The sequence below is a fragment of the Aythya marila genome, assembly GCF_965140915.1.
Source record: "Aythya marila genome assembly, chromosome: 1".
Classification (NCBI taxonomy): domain Eukaryota; kingdom Metazoa; phylum Chordata; class Aves; order Anseriformes; family Anatidae; genus Aythya; species Aythya marila.
Genome location: NC_139042.1, coordinates 56,872,442 through 56,887,857, shown reverse-complemented (window position 1 = coordinate 56,887,857; position 15,416 = coordinate 56,872,442). Strand labels below are relative to the sequence as shown.

Sequence of the window (15,416 nt, the reverse complement as noted above, 5' to 3'; positions counted from 1 at the left end):
CTTTTCTTTTCTTTTACTGTTTTAAGAGTAGAAAGCCCCCTTAGAAGTATTAAGTCAAACAGGTATAATAGCTTACATATTGGCATGTTCTGTCAACTGTATTGACTTCAGAGGAAGTTCACTGCAGGCTTGAGACTGTATTTCGCAGGAATGGTGTTTCTTTTGTTTCTGTAGAATAAATTTTAGCAGACTCACATTGCAGTGACTTTCAGTTACTTCTGAAATATCTGTTGCTTATTTCAGAATTAATGCAAAATAGAAGACAGTCCTGTTGTGGCTACATAAGCAAATACAACAGATGTTTATTTAAGCTGTGCATACTACAAATTAATAAAGAAGCTCATCGCTGTTTTTAGGTCTCTAATACTTAAACTGCTCTATGCATCTGTGTGCACTAGAGATGTGTGCTAGCTTTTTTTTTTTCTTTAACAAAAGTTGTTATGGCTTGTGTCACTGAAGCCTTTTCTAAAGGACTCTGATAGCAGTTTTTTGTTGTTGTTTTTATTATTTATCTTCAGTGTGAACAAAATAAAAGACAATGCAATTCTGTTATTAGTACTTAAGAATCCCTCTTCAAGGGGACTATTTAGTATGGAGAGTTAAAATCATACATATAGATATCATGGAAGAAAATGCAGTGTATTTCATTTTTAATTACTTTTATAGATTTGTCCCTGAAAGTGGTCTTGTTTTGTGTGTGTGTGTGTGTGTGTTTGGGTTGTTGTTGTTGCTTCTTCATTATTTTTGTTAACTGTTGCTTAAAAGAGATATTTTTTTGGGGGGGATAGGTTTTGGACCCAGGTGAGTTATCCTGGACAGTTTCATATGATCTTCTTGCTGTTCAGATTTTCCTGAAACAGGAATCCAGGTGGTATCTTTTGTTCACCTTATCTCAGAAGAAGCGATATCAGAAGTAGAGGATAAATAAGCTGAAAACTGGGGATATTCGTGAAAGATATCTGAGAAGTATTAAAAATTAGGAGCTATAATCATGTGTCTTGGTAATAGTGTGAGAATCTCTATTCACTTTTATTTTCACTGTAGAAGAATGGAGAGTTAGCCAACAGAAATGAAAATGAAAATTCAAGCAATTAAAACAGGTATATTCCTTGAGTTGTCACTATTCGTAAGACTCATTACTACAATATAATCAACGCTATTGAGAGGAAGGAAAGCAAAGTCAAAAAAAAAAAAAAACAAAACAAACAAAAGCAAAGCTAAGCAACTTCAAAATATGTAATTTCTAAAAAACAACCCAATAATACTGTTCAGTGTTGCCCTATTTGTCATCTACCAGACAATTTTATTCAGTTCCCTAAATGAAACTGAATCCTTACCATCATATATGTACTTCTTCCTTTGAGTTGCAGACATATCCCAGGTCATGTTTGGAAGAAATCAGTTGATGTAGAAGATTTACTGCATTAGCTAAGGAATTGGCAGTGAGCTGATATAATGGCTCTGACTTTCTTATATGTTATGCATATTAATATTTAGTTTTCGATAGTTCTCTGCATAACCAGTAACCTAATATAGGACTTTCTTACATGGCAGTTTTTTTTTTTTTAATATACATTAATTACTAATTAGCAGATTGTCTAATTATTTGGATACATAAAGTTAAGTCTAAAGTCTGTGGAGAAGATGGATAAAACATGTGCAGTCCTCTAAACTACATATTGGAAACTTCCTTTTATCTTATTTAAAGGGAAAAACTTTTTTTCAATATGAGTATTTTTTTCAACATGTATATATATATATTAGATAGGACTTCATATGCAATCAGTACAGTTTAGCAGGTATAGGTTTGGATCCTTAAGTGCATCTTGAGATGAAAGCTGACTGCCTTTAATACAGAACAGTGTAAAAGCAGAGCTATCCAAATTCTGAAGTATATTAGCATGTTTAATAAACTTCATTCTTAATACTTTTCAAAGTCTAATCAACCAGCATCAAGTGTTTGGGGCATTAAGGATTTTAAATTGAAGCACTTCACAGTGGATTGTCTTTGGATAGCTTGACAATAATGCATGAACACATAAAACTGAACTAATTTAAACTGTTTAAACCTCATTGCATAACAACATTCATCTTATTATAAGCATAGAAAGCACTTCAGCTTTCTAGAAAAAACAAACAAACACAAACATTTATTATCTATCATTTCATATGTTCATACTGGTATGTTCTCAACAAATATGACCTTTTATGTCAATGAATATTTTTCTATGTTGTTAATATTTAAAAACTAAACACACAGCTGCCTATAGAGTAAACCCTCAGATATATTTCTTCTTATTCAAGTCATTCAGTTATATCTCTTGTTCTAGCTTTGCCATCCAAGAAAAATAAATAAAGAATTAGAAGTTGCTGTTTCTTTCCAACACCCACTCTCCCCTCTGTATAAACACATTGCATACCTCAGGCAGATACAAGTTTGTAGTTACATGAATAATCCTTTCTGTAGAACTGTATCAATTTTCCTTGCCATTTCATTATGCAGAATTTGATAAGTATGATAAGTATTTGATTTGATATGTAAATTGAATTTAGACACTTGAATTACATTCCACCAAAATTATCGGCAACCTTTAATAATTTTGATCAGTACTGACAAATGTTCAGAATCAGAAGCCTAGCACTGTGGTAATCAGTCTGCTGTCTCACTGAACATACTGGAATGTTGATTCAATTAATCCTTCAGAATTTATAAACAAGTATTTTTCACTGCTGAGACACCTTTTCTTGGAATAACATTAAAATTTCTCAATTGCCCAGATGTGCTCTTACGCATACCTTGCTACTGTTATGACTAGACAGGTACTTTTATTCCCAGAGAAGCCTACCCAGTTTGAAAGAAAGCATAAGGGGTAAGGAATTAATCTTCTTTGCAGCTATAACACAGGCTGTCTTAAAAAAAATATAGTAATAATTGCTTTTTCAGGGATACAAAATGATCTTCAACTCTTCAGAGTCCAAAAGAACTTCTAGATTCACAATGCTCAACTAATTGCTTCTAGAATATAAAATAAGATGGATTTAGAGCATCATGTTCTAAGTTATTTAACCAGATAAGCAGGCTGCGTTTGTCTACTCTTGTTCAGAAAATGTAATAAAAATTTGTTCTCATGAAACTAAATCATCTTTAGCAGCAATCAAATAATCTGGCATTTACATTTCTAGAAAATCTATGCTTGTTAGGACTTTGGGGTATTTTTCTTAGCGTGAAATTTTACTGATAGTAGTAGTAGTAGTAGTAGTAGTAGTAGTAGTAGTAGTAGTGGAATGGTTTCAGGGTATCTGGGAGGAGGATACATGGTCTGAGTTTGTGTAGGTGAAAACATACCTATGGTAATACCTTTTTGTTTATATTGAAATGAATTATGAAAGGAAGAACAGTCTTCATACCCGTACTGGCCAGAAATGAGTCTGTAGCTTGTAACCCTATCCAAAAAAATTGAGAACATACACAAAGTAGAGAAAGAGAGAGAGAGAGGAACACAGTTTTTAAACCATAATGATGACAGTTTGACAGTTTTGCAGCCTATAGATCTATGTTAGGATAGGATTTAAAGTATAGAATCTTATTTTTTTAAAAACAGAAGCTCCTATAAAAACATACTATGTACCACTAGTACATGAATATACACAAATATTAATGGTGTATATTCTCACTTATTAAACTTTGATGCCTGAAAATGACACATTATAATTTACATTTAAAAATAGATAAAATGGGAAAAGTTTTGTCCCCAGAAATATTGCCAAAATAAAATTAAGAAAAAAATATGGTTTCATATCCTAATATGTGGTAAAACAAGTATTTCACATACACCTTATATGGTGAATGCTTTTCTCAAAAATTCATTAAAATAAGTAATTAAAAAAAAAAAAAAACATTTATTTATGTTTATTTTAGTAGACTCCTGAATTCTATGGTAAATTAGTAGTTAGAAATGAACAGATCGAAAAATGAAGAGTATTGAAAATTCCCTCTTTTGCTTTAAATCATTTGTTTGCACATTGAGAATTTTGTTAATCAGAAATAAAACTCTATTTTAATGTAGCAAATGTTATAACTGAGATATTTCCATTTGTCCTAAATGCATAATCTTATGCATTTACTAGTCATTAAGACAGCAGATATGTTCTTACTTCTACAATCCATCTGTTAGGAAAAGCTTCACTTTGACTAGAATTGCACACATTTTATCACAGGTTAAGACAGCAGATGGCTCTCTTGAGTTTTCTTTGCAAAACCTCAAACCGTAAACAACTGCTCTGCATTTTTGAGATGCAAGTGGAAAGCTATTGTTTTTGATCTCTGCATTAATAAACACATCTTCTCTTGTCTGTAGGCATACTGCCCATCTTCATCTTCTTTCTTTGGCCATGACCCTGAGCATCATAACACTGATAAATGTTAGGGTATTTTAGCAAAAGTCCAGTATTTGAAGGAAACTATGGAAATAGAATGAGAGGAACATAGAGGGGATAGTATCATGGATAGTACAGGGCAAAAGAACGTGGAACTTACTTTACAGATGGAGTCTCACACATAAAAATTAGGGCTGTTTGTATACCATTCCTAAATTCCTCTGAAAATTCAAGATAACAGTGGGATGGGCTTTATTTCACTCCCTCACATTCCTTCCTTTGTTTGGAGCCAGGAGCCAGGTCTGTGGGCTGTGCCCTGTAACCTCCTCCCTTGTAGGCAGGGGACGACGTCCTAGGGCCGCCCGCCGTGGGGCTTTCCATGCGGCTGTCCATGGTGCTGAAGGCAGGGGCCGAGCCGGGCCGGTAGGAGCCCCCGGGAGCACCTACACCTGGAGAAAGACCTACAGGAGGCAACGCTGTGTCTTGCCCGCTTTCTGGGAAATATGGAGAGAGAAAGGAAAAAAAAAAAAAAAAGCCTAATGCAAAACTAGAACAGTCAAATGTAAATATATAAAAAAAAATAGTCCTCATTTTAATTACATTAGTTAAGGTAATTGTAGCAGTTGTAAGGAAATTGCTGTTCTGTAAAAACTACCAGACGGAAAATCCAGTGTGAGTGTTTTAGCTGAATCTCTTTAGAGACACTTTTAAATAGAATTAAAATGTATTATCCAGATCCGATTGTGCGTGTTCTGCTCCTAGTTGGTCTAGAATTAATACAAAATCCCTGTATAAAGGAGCTCCTTTCATAAACTTTTGCCCTTTGTATAAAAATAGTCCTTCATAGATTAAAAGATGTAGGGAAAAATGGTCAATATAGGAGATGCTGAAGCCTCCACTGAAACAAGAACCTGCTTGTTTACAATACACCTATAGGTTCTATATCGAAAAACAGTGAAATATTCTAGATGTGAATTATTCTGGATGCATATTTACACTTCAGTCTTTTTAGTTGTTTTTGTTTGATTTATTGTTTTTGAAAAAGGCATCTAATTAGAAAGTAGAGCACTCTGACGAGAGTATAAAGGCTATATGTTTGTTTCGTTGTATCTGCCTGTGCAAGCCTTTCCCTGTAGGATAACTCTACATTATTTCTGTATTTAGTTACAACTTCAGGAAGTTTCACTATTAGACTAGCAGAAAGTAAACCTGAAAAACATTGAACCCTTATTTGAAATGCAAGATGACACTATGAAAAAAAAAAAAAAAAAGAAAAAAGACGAGTAGTGATATTTTACATAGTAGTTACTACCTGTGTTGTTTGTGAACTCACTGGGGCAGAGACTCGGTATCTAATAAGCTTGACTAGTGACTGCTCAAGGGCTTCAAGATGTAGATTATGAAAAACGCTAAGAAAGAATTTTACATTATGATGGTGATCTATAAATCTACCTGCTGTGTCTGTTTGTGGGTGCCCTAGGGAAATCCTTCAGCATTTCTGAAACCACCAAAAACGGATTATGTTCCGAGTTAAAAGTCTGCTCTTGGTATAGTCTTGGTATAGACCACGAGCGCATGCTGGTTTTGGTGGAGGGTCCCGTCTGCTGCGTAGGAGTGTTTCTTTCTCACTGCTCTGAATCCTTCCCATGTGGCAGAACCTCCTTGCCCGTGGGACCGCCACCGTGCGAGGTGCACCCGTGTGCCCTGCCCGGCTCCGGGCGGGCTGGCCTGGAGAGGGAATGCTCCCAGAGCATCTCCGGCTTGAGCACAGAGGAGATACCTGTGTAAAGCAGCGTCTGGTGGGGGATTGTTTTGGCTGGTCGGCTCTGTCGGCGGGTCATCGCCGCTCACCCCCGTCCCCAGGTTTCGTGCTCCGTTTGGCGAGCAGAAGGGGTTGCTCAGTCGGCATCCCCGCCGGAGACCCCACCCCACCCTCCGCCGTGCCCTGTCTGAGGGCAGCAGAGCCGGGCGGCGCCCAGGGAGGCTCGGGAGGGCGAGGGAAGGTGTTGGGGGATGCAGGGCGGCAGGGAGCCGCTGCGAAGGTGTCGGAAGGAGTGCGAGGGAACTGGCGTGAAGGTGTGCGTGTTTGCGAGGGTGTCTGGGGAAGCACCCCGGAGAGCTAAGGGGGAGCAGCGGCTGCCGGTGGGGGATCCGTTGGGAACTCGCCGTCGCCCACAAGAAAAAGGCGTCAACGACACCCCCCGCCCCTCGGCCTTTTTTTCTTTATTCTCCTGCCTTTCTCCCGTCCCTCCTCCACCCCCTTTACCCTCGCCGCCCCTCGGCTCGGGAGGACAAAAAAGCTCCAGCGGTGCGTGTGTGTGCGGTGTGTGTGTGCGTGTGCGTGTGTAGGGAGGCTGGAGCGGGGTGGGACTGAAGAGCTGTGATTACAGCTCTCCCAGGAGAAGGAGATTGCTCTCTCCAGATGCTGATTTCCGAAGCACTTGGCAATCATCAGGCGGGAGCCTGCAAGAAGCGGCGGCGATAGCCGCCGGAGCCGCTCCGATGGCAGCGGCGGGCGAGCGGGCGGTGGCAGCGCGGGGCTGAGAGGGGGCAACCGGGGCGGGGGGCGAAGAAGCCCCCGGCCCGAGCGGGGCTCCTCGGAGCGCTGCTCTGCCCCGAGCCCGCCTCGCTCCGCGCCCCTCCGCCCGCAGCCGCCGGGGCAGGGCGGCGGGGCGCCCATGCGGTGACCCCCAGCGGCAGCGCAGCTCTCGGGGGGTCGCGGGGCGGGCGTGCTACCCCCCTGCAGCAGCCCCTCGTCCCGGAGGGAAGGAGGGAGGCTCTCGCTCGCCCGCTGCCCCCGGGGATGGGTCCCCGTCGGGGCTGAGCGCCCCGCCACCTGCGCCCCTGCCCGTCGCGGGCGAGCCGGCGAGCAGCCATGGCAGCGGCCATAGCCAGCGGCTTGATCCGCCAGAAGCGTCAGGCGAGGGAGCAGCACTGGGACCGGCCCTCAGCCAGCAGGAGGCGGAATAGCCCCAGCAAGAACCGCGGGCTCTGCAACGGCAACCTGGTGGACATTTTCTCCAAGGTCCGCATCTTCGGGCTCAAGAAACGGAGGTTGCGGCGCCAAGGTGCGTCCATGGGGCCGGGAGCAGCCGGGGGGCGGGCGGGAGAGGGCGACCTGTGGCCACAAACTTCCCGGGCGAGGAGAGCCCCTCCCCGGCTGCGGCTGTCCCCTCCCGGGGTTTCCTTTCAGCCGTGGGTTTGGGCTCCGGCCGCGGGAGCCGGGGCTCCGGGGGTCTCTCTGGGCGAGGTGGAGGCGTGTGGCGAGTCGTCTTACCCCACCCGCACCACTGCATCTCCCTTTCTCCATTTTTTTTTTTTTTTTTTTGGTGTGGTTGTAAGGACGAATAGTAAACGGCGCGTAAAGCCTTTCAAGTGTCCGGTGTCTGGGAAGGCAATTCGAGGGAGCCGTCGCTAATGAGTCCCTTTGTTAAGCTGCTTGAGTGGTTTTGCCATGCAGCCTGTAGCGGTGCCCCCTCCAGCTGCCCTGAGCAGCAGGAAATGGTAACTTCCGAATTACGAAAGTAATAAATATGTCACGGTTGGCAGCCTTGGGAGCTCATGTTTGCATCCCCCTCTGTGTGTCTGCCTTCCCACTGCTCTTCCGAGTAGTGCCCCTGAGTAGTGATGAGGAAGTTTGGCAGACAGTTCTGGGTAGATCGCAAGTAGTCAACAAGCCCAACATGTCTAAAACCGGTACTACAGGGACTGCCTTTCATCACTACTTCGTGTCTGGACACTGGGCATAAAAGGAGTTAAGCGATAACACGACTTCCCTAGTTCTTATTTTGTGATACTCAATATTCAACAGTGTTCAGAACTTATGATGACCTATTTTGTACTCATTCTCAGGAAACAAGTAGTTTTAAAACAAAATAATTGTATCATGAAGAGTGACAATCAAGTATAACTCAAAACGTGGATAATACCAATCAATGATGAAATGTAAGATATACATTAGAGAATGCCACCATATGTTGTAGTTCAATATGTATCGATATGTAGTCGATACTACATCTCCTTTTTAAGCTGATGTGGAAGGTAATTTTAAGAAGCACCATTAATGATCTGCCCTAATCAATTTCTCTCTCTCTCTTTTTTTTTTTTTTTTCCCATGCATTTGAAATATCATACATTGTCAAAATAAATCCAATTTTATTTTTACATGGCTCTATTACAATAAGAATTATTTCTTATAACTTCTAATGTAAGCTAAATCTTGCCATTTTTAGATAATGATACTGGGAAGATGAGTTATTGCTCACCCTGCATGTCAGTGGTAAATTGGATGCAGGCTTATTTTTAGGCAGTCTGCATGTGAGAGAAGACTAGACTTCATAAGAAGACTAGAGTACTTGGTTTATAATGGTGGATTAATGTATGTAATGTTTGTGCATGAGAACAAGTTTAGGAGGGTTTACTAACTTAACAATTGTTTTGAACCACCTGTTCACTCTTAGTTGGGGGACAACTCTGCGTTTGACTATATTACAGTTTGAAGAGGTGATGACTGCCTCTCGGCACTGAAATGCAAACATTTTCTTAGGAAGGATGAAGCTTAAAAGGAACTTCCAAAATCATCTTTCTTCATTCTTTCCCTTTTCATAAGGCACTTTGTGTCACGCTTGAATAAGGGCATTTGATTAGTATATATCTTACCTGTAACCCATACCACTCATACAGATGATATCTAAAAGAATGATTGGAATAAGGGCTGTTCACTTGTAAAGTCTGTAGCATCAAACCTTATTTCCTCTAAGAATCATTCAAATGAAGATATGATGAAGTTCATTTATTCATGTTAAGGTCTTGGAATTACTGTTCATCCAATAATTCCTTCTGAAAAAAATACTATTATACCTTTTACTGTGTATGAGCTTTACTTTTCATGATTCATAGAGTGATATTTGGAGTACCTGTGGATTCAAAGTTGTATGCTATTAGGAGGAAAGCTGATGAAACAAGTTGATTGCTTTAAATGTACAATTCATATAGAAATTAATATTTATGTGAGTCACTTTTTAGTTTATCTAACCAGAGTTAGTTTACCTAACCAGAGTTAAATGATTGCTGAATTCTTCGCTGAAATTTACTGTCAAACCCATCAAATAAGTCTTTGCCAAGCAAAACAGGATGCATGTCAAAATATCTGTTGTCAGAAAGGCACTATGGAATTCTGACAAATAAATCTTATGTAGATGATATACAGAGTGTCATGAGAACATTGTGAAAAATGAGATAACCGAGATGTGACAAACAAAATGTAGCTTCTTCATTCAGTTCAATGGAAGCATAGAAGTATATATAAAATATCTTTAACATATATCAGTAAAAGCTAGACACATGGAATTAAAAGTGTTTTGCTTTGTAAAGTTCTTCCATATGAAAAATAAATGTCTACCCATCTTTAAAATAGACGGCAAAACCTAAATATGCTGCTTTTTTAATTCAAAATATACATTTTCTCTTGTATATACATATGTACGTGATAGACAAATACTTATACACAATGTATGCACACTTACCAAGATGTTAGCAAACTTTTGAAAGTATTCTCTATTTCTAAACTCTTCTTTAAAAATGTCTGATAATACTCTTGCTGAGTGGGATTTATTTGTGCACAAATCAAGTTATTATAAATATATAACACAATAATATCATATGCATATCTAATTGAATGTGATTTTTTTTTCTGTTGTGACTAATTTTCTGTGCATAGTTCTTCTTTTAGAAATATGTTTTGGAAGACTAACACTTATGAAGGGTAGCATAAAAGAAAGATCCAGGAGATCAATCAGGGTAAAGGGTAGTATTTTTATTTGCTTATATACTTATATACTCCAGTGATACATGCAGTGGTAATTTTAAACAGCTTTCCTAAAATTTGGCTAATGAATTAGACTGGTAATCAAAGTGATTTCTGTGAAAAACTTGTCTGGTAAGCTACTGAATAGATGAAACCACTTTCATTCACCAGACAGCTTGGGTTCATATTGTTTCGTATTATGATATTTCAAATTTGTCTCATCTTCATTTTATTCTACTTGGCATCTGCAGAAGAAATCACTGTCATTAATTTTCAGGTAGCCATGAAGCCAAGATCTTGCTTGACACTGATTCCAGACATCAATTAATTATAAATTGTCCTCTTCTTCTGTATTAGATATTGTTCAATTCCAATTGTTTCCCAATTTATGTTAACATAATTGCAAGTGGAATGCTTCACAGACAAGATTTAAGGTTGTTTTGGGAAATAACCTAATATAACCTGGGACTATCCAATAACAGGAAGAAAACAAAAGCCAGTACTTTACCTCATACATCTACAGTGTACAGAGATTAAAAACATATGATTACCACTAAGTGCAAATTCTAACTTCTTAGTGTGTATTTTCATCTTCAAATGTAGCTTCTTTGCTAATCTGAACAGTCATCATTTGTTTAATTAAGTCTCTTGAGATTATTTTACTGGAAAATATGCAACATTTAAATGTATTAAAAACCAAGTGTAATGTTTAGTGTTTCTCTGTGTTAATACCACATTTAGAGGTCTAAATTTATACATACAGTGTATAAATTCTGGAATTACTTGGCCTCTGATTTTGTATATTAATATTTATGAGAAAGAGAAACCCAGGGAACATGTTCAGAAAATGCACTGATTAGATTTTATTGTATCTACAAAGGTAATTTAATTCTCCAAAGAAAGCATTTTTGGAAAAATCCTCAGAATATCAACTAATGTTTTGAGGTATATGTGGGAGTGGCCCAGAATTTCAGATGTAGATAATTCCCCATAATGCCTGAAGTAGTTTTCAGTTCTCCTTACCTGTAGACTGATAGAAATGGACATGCCTCGTTTCCGGAAACTTAAGAACCTGCATAGAATTCCAATCCATTAACTCCAATCTTTGGATGATCTGTCTTGTTTGAAGTTTCTTTGGACCACAACCTGTAGCTGCACTTCCCTGTGTAACTGTCTCTAGAGTTAATTAATCTTAACAGCTCAGTAAAGCCCACGGTTTCTGCATTGTCTAAGTATAAAACTTAGAAAATGAAGGTGTTTTTGCTGGGTCTTTTGCTAGTGTTGCTAATTCTTAATTTTTTTTTTCTTTTAATGAAATTGGCTAACCCACAACCCTTTTGGAACTAATGACCTAGTCTTAACAGTGTATATAAAAGAATCATTTCTTTTAAAATCAATTTTTTTATTTCTTTACTGCTAATCTATTCGAGGGATTGAATGCTCATCACTAATTGAAAATGTATAAATATTCTATTTCTTATGTAAAATATTATAAGCATATTTAAAATTCATTTTTAAAATGTATGGTCTGCTAGACAGAGTGTCAAGTTTTCTTTTCCATACATTCAGTATTTCATGTCGACTCTGTTCTTGCTAACAGAGGCTTTAAAAATAAATATAATAATGGCTGGACTGTAATTCTCTTATACTGAATTGGTCTTAGTGGCTCTAAAAGTGATGAATGAGAGGATTTTGAGAGGAAATTGGGAAAGAGAACTTTTAAATGGTAACATAATTTTAGGGACCATTGATTTTTAAGAATATCTCAAACATTAGTGAAATAATTTTGTGGGCCTTTAACCTACGTATAGTGCTGTACCAAAGTTATTTCAAAATATTTCTTATCTTAATGTCAATCGAATAGAAAAACTTAACTATAAACATAGTCTATCTTAAAATATTATGCTGAAAGTAGAAATCAGATAATTTCAGAGAGCAGTAAGTATTTAAATGTATGTTTTCTAAACATTCTGTTTGGTAGTAGTTGCATGCTAAGATTTCTTTGAAATCATAGTTGTTTTGGCTTGAATTCCTTGCTTGTTTCATCTGTAAAGGACTGTGTATTTTTTATCATTTTTTCTTCCTGATAAACATTGTTCTACATTTATTTGCCTCAGGAATTTTGCTTATCTGGAGTACATGTAAAATTGGAAGAAAACAAATTTCACTTTTCCTATAAACAATCATCGCTTTTCATGCTCTACACTTTGTAATTGCTGACTTAACTTTTCATTTGCAAATTAGCTCTTTATTCTTGAGTGATCTTGCTGGATCTCCAAAGTTCAGGCAGTTTCATTCCACACATAGTGTTCTCTCTTTTTTTCCTTTCTTTTTTTTTTTGGGGGGGGGGGTTGTTTGATTGTTTCATTTTTAGAAGGTGTATCACATATTGAACCTATTAAACTTATTATAGAAATAATTTATCTGGTTAAGTATTATATTAAGAGAGATTTCAGTACACACAGTTTCTGTTTCATGGTAATATACTGATAGAAACATTGTAGGTGAGGTCAGTTTTTTGTGCTGTATTTAAAGACTTTTAAAAATATACGTTCTATTAATGCCACTGATATGTTAGTGGCAGTAATAAATTTAAATACAGAGCTAACAGTCAAAATGTTTACTGCAGAAAACTTTGCTGTTAAAGTCTTTTGATTTAGAGTTTAAACATAACTGGTAAACTTAAGAATGCACAGAACTGTGACATGAGATAGATGAGATACCTTTTTTTTGAACAAGTGAATAGAGGCCTGTCTTAGTTGGTTATATGTAAGCTCATTTTTACCTTTGTCAAATATTAGAGAGTTAGTAATATACCCCAATTGCATATATTCTTACTGTGACATCATTTTTTTCTGAGACTCTTTAAAACTGGCACGTTTTTGTTCTTTAGAGTAATTAGTGCTAATTCAGATCTTATGCTCTGCCATACTCTGAGTGGTGTGAAAATACAAGGAATAGAAGATACTATATTTTATGCTAGAAAAGGATGAAAAAATTAGTAAAGCCCTGAATTTCTCTATTGTGACCTAAAATCTGCAACCTATTTTCATTGTGTTGTAGACCATGAAGTTTGTTTATATTTAGTTTTGTATTTCAATTATATAAACCAGAGAGTAACCTTAGTGTGACGAAGTTTTGATCTTCCAATATATTTTTTATGGAAATGAGAATTAAGAAACATACCCTTTCCTGGTGTTAGAATATAGCTGCTTTTGGTGCTTGGATTTAGCAATACATAACTGGAAAAAGTTAGAGGTAGATAGAAGTCAAACTCAGAACTCAAATTCTGATTCTGTTCCAAACTATAAATGATTTTAGCATATCCTGAAATATGTGACATTACATAATTTATATTTCTGCAGATAAATAAATATGTAAACAAAAATGTGGATAATTCTGGCACTTCAAAGAAAAGCTAACATAAAAATGAAATAAATAAGTGATAAAAGGTCAATATAAAATCTGGATGGATGTACTATGTTGAAAAACATACAGAAACATTTTTCCCCCAAGGTTTTTGGGATGCAAGGTTGTTTCTGTTGCCATTTCATAAAATGGTGAACATAAGTATTGTCTGTCTTAGTAAGGTTTTCATAGATGAAGCCAGATAAAGTTGACTGAAATGGGAATGTAAAGTGTGTCCTTGCTCTAAGATAAAGGATAATCTCTAGGATGTAACTAAATTAAACGGTTTAATTAAATCCATAGTCTTGCTTCTAATCCCTTGGCCAGGTGTAGACTTTTTGAAAGGCACCAGAGTTAGAGTGCTATGAATTTCCTGTAAATTGAAACAGGTTTAGAACAGAGATGGGTAGTAATCAGCATAACTAAATGATGGAATTCAGCAATTGTTTAAAATATTGTCAAAAGTTTTATTTCATGTAAGAATAATTCCATACTATGAAACACAAGAGCACAGTCTTTCTCTCTGTAGAATTTAAAAAAAAAAATCCTTCTAAAGTATTTAATTATCATTTACATTTCAAAGCTTTCTACATTATTTTGTAATCTCCAGGATGTAGCTAATGTGTAGCTGCTGCTGCTTTGTTACTTTAAAGCCTGGCTCCACAAAACATATATTTTTGGTTGCTAGACTATTTTAAGAGCTTTATTTTATTTTTTTTATGCAAATGTGAAAAAGAAGGTAATGATCTTTTTAAAACCTCTCTCTCTCTTTTTTTTTTTTTTTTAATGGTTCGTTGTGCATGTAAATCTGAATGAAATTTCATGTCCCAGTGAAAAAGGACTTTTCAAGCCTCAGGGTGTTTTTGTTACTGATTTTGAAGTCACTTTGCAAACAACAGATACATTAAACTTAGAAGGTTAGCAGATTTCTTCACAGTAAATGGAACTATGAACTTAGAGGTAGGAGTTGCTATGAAGGTCTCCCTTAATGGAATAACACATTTTAGGTATTTCTACATGTGTTCTTGTGAGAATGTGTACTTCTAGAACATTATAGGTATTCATGTTCTTAATTACCAGTACAAAACTGGAGCAATAGATTTTCCACTAAATATGCTAAGCTTTTATTGTAGTGTTTTCCATAGCATGAGTGAAAGATATCTTTGAAATATAAGTATTTGCTTCAGACTTCTGTGATCATGAGTAGTATATTTTTGGTTTATTATGTCTATATATATGTGTATGTAAAAAATATACATCTATAATACCTACACTAAGTTAGTGCTCTTTAAAAAGCACACTGTAGTGAAATAGTGAGTGCTTTACCAACAATAAGTCTATTTCAGTATAATACTTACATTTTCTTTCCAGAATTTCCAACAGTGTTCTTCACATAAGAACAAACAATTTTTGTGTATGAAGTTTATTGGTAATTCATAAAGGATATTCTGTTTTCTAGAGGATATATAAATTAAGTATTTGGGTGGGGGGAGTTATATTTGTTTTAATTGTTTTTTTTTTTTTTTTTTGGTTTGTTTTTTTTTTTTGTATTTAAGAACAGATTTCTAATAAATTGATATGTTCATAATTGTAATGAAATAATGAAAAAAAAAAATGATTTTTTCTCCAGTTACTCCTTCTTGTAACCTAAACTGTGTAGTTCACAGATTATAGTTCATGACTTGTCCAAAATCTTGCAACATTTACTGAGCATTTAATAATTCACACACTTAACTACCTTATGCATTGTCAATGTCTCAGATTAAACAGATGTTTCTCTAATTTTCATCCATGTAGTTTATGCATAACTGAGACTTGAATTCCT

At 36.9% G+C, this 15,416-nt stretch overlaps 1 protein-coding gene across 2 annotated transcripts in view; it reads left to right on the top strand.

The window, feature by feature from the left end:
• FGF14 (fibroblast growth factor 14) overlaps positions 1-15,416 on the top strand; it is a gene marked incomplete at its 5' end in the record, with an annotated part of 237,742 nt that overhangs the window by 95,996 nt on the left and 126,330 nt on the right. The window contains one exon of one of the 2 annotated variants that reach the window (XM_082775696.1): positions 7,253-7,445. The exons of the other annotated variant lie outside the window; for it this stretch is intronic. Within the exon in view, the coding sequence (XP_082631822.1) occupies positions 7,253-7,445 (193 nt within the window). Of the gene's footprint in view, positions 1-7,252; positions 7,446-15,416 lie in introns of those variants that run through there. 2 annotated transcript variants of the gene reach the window in all.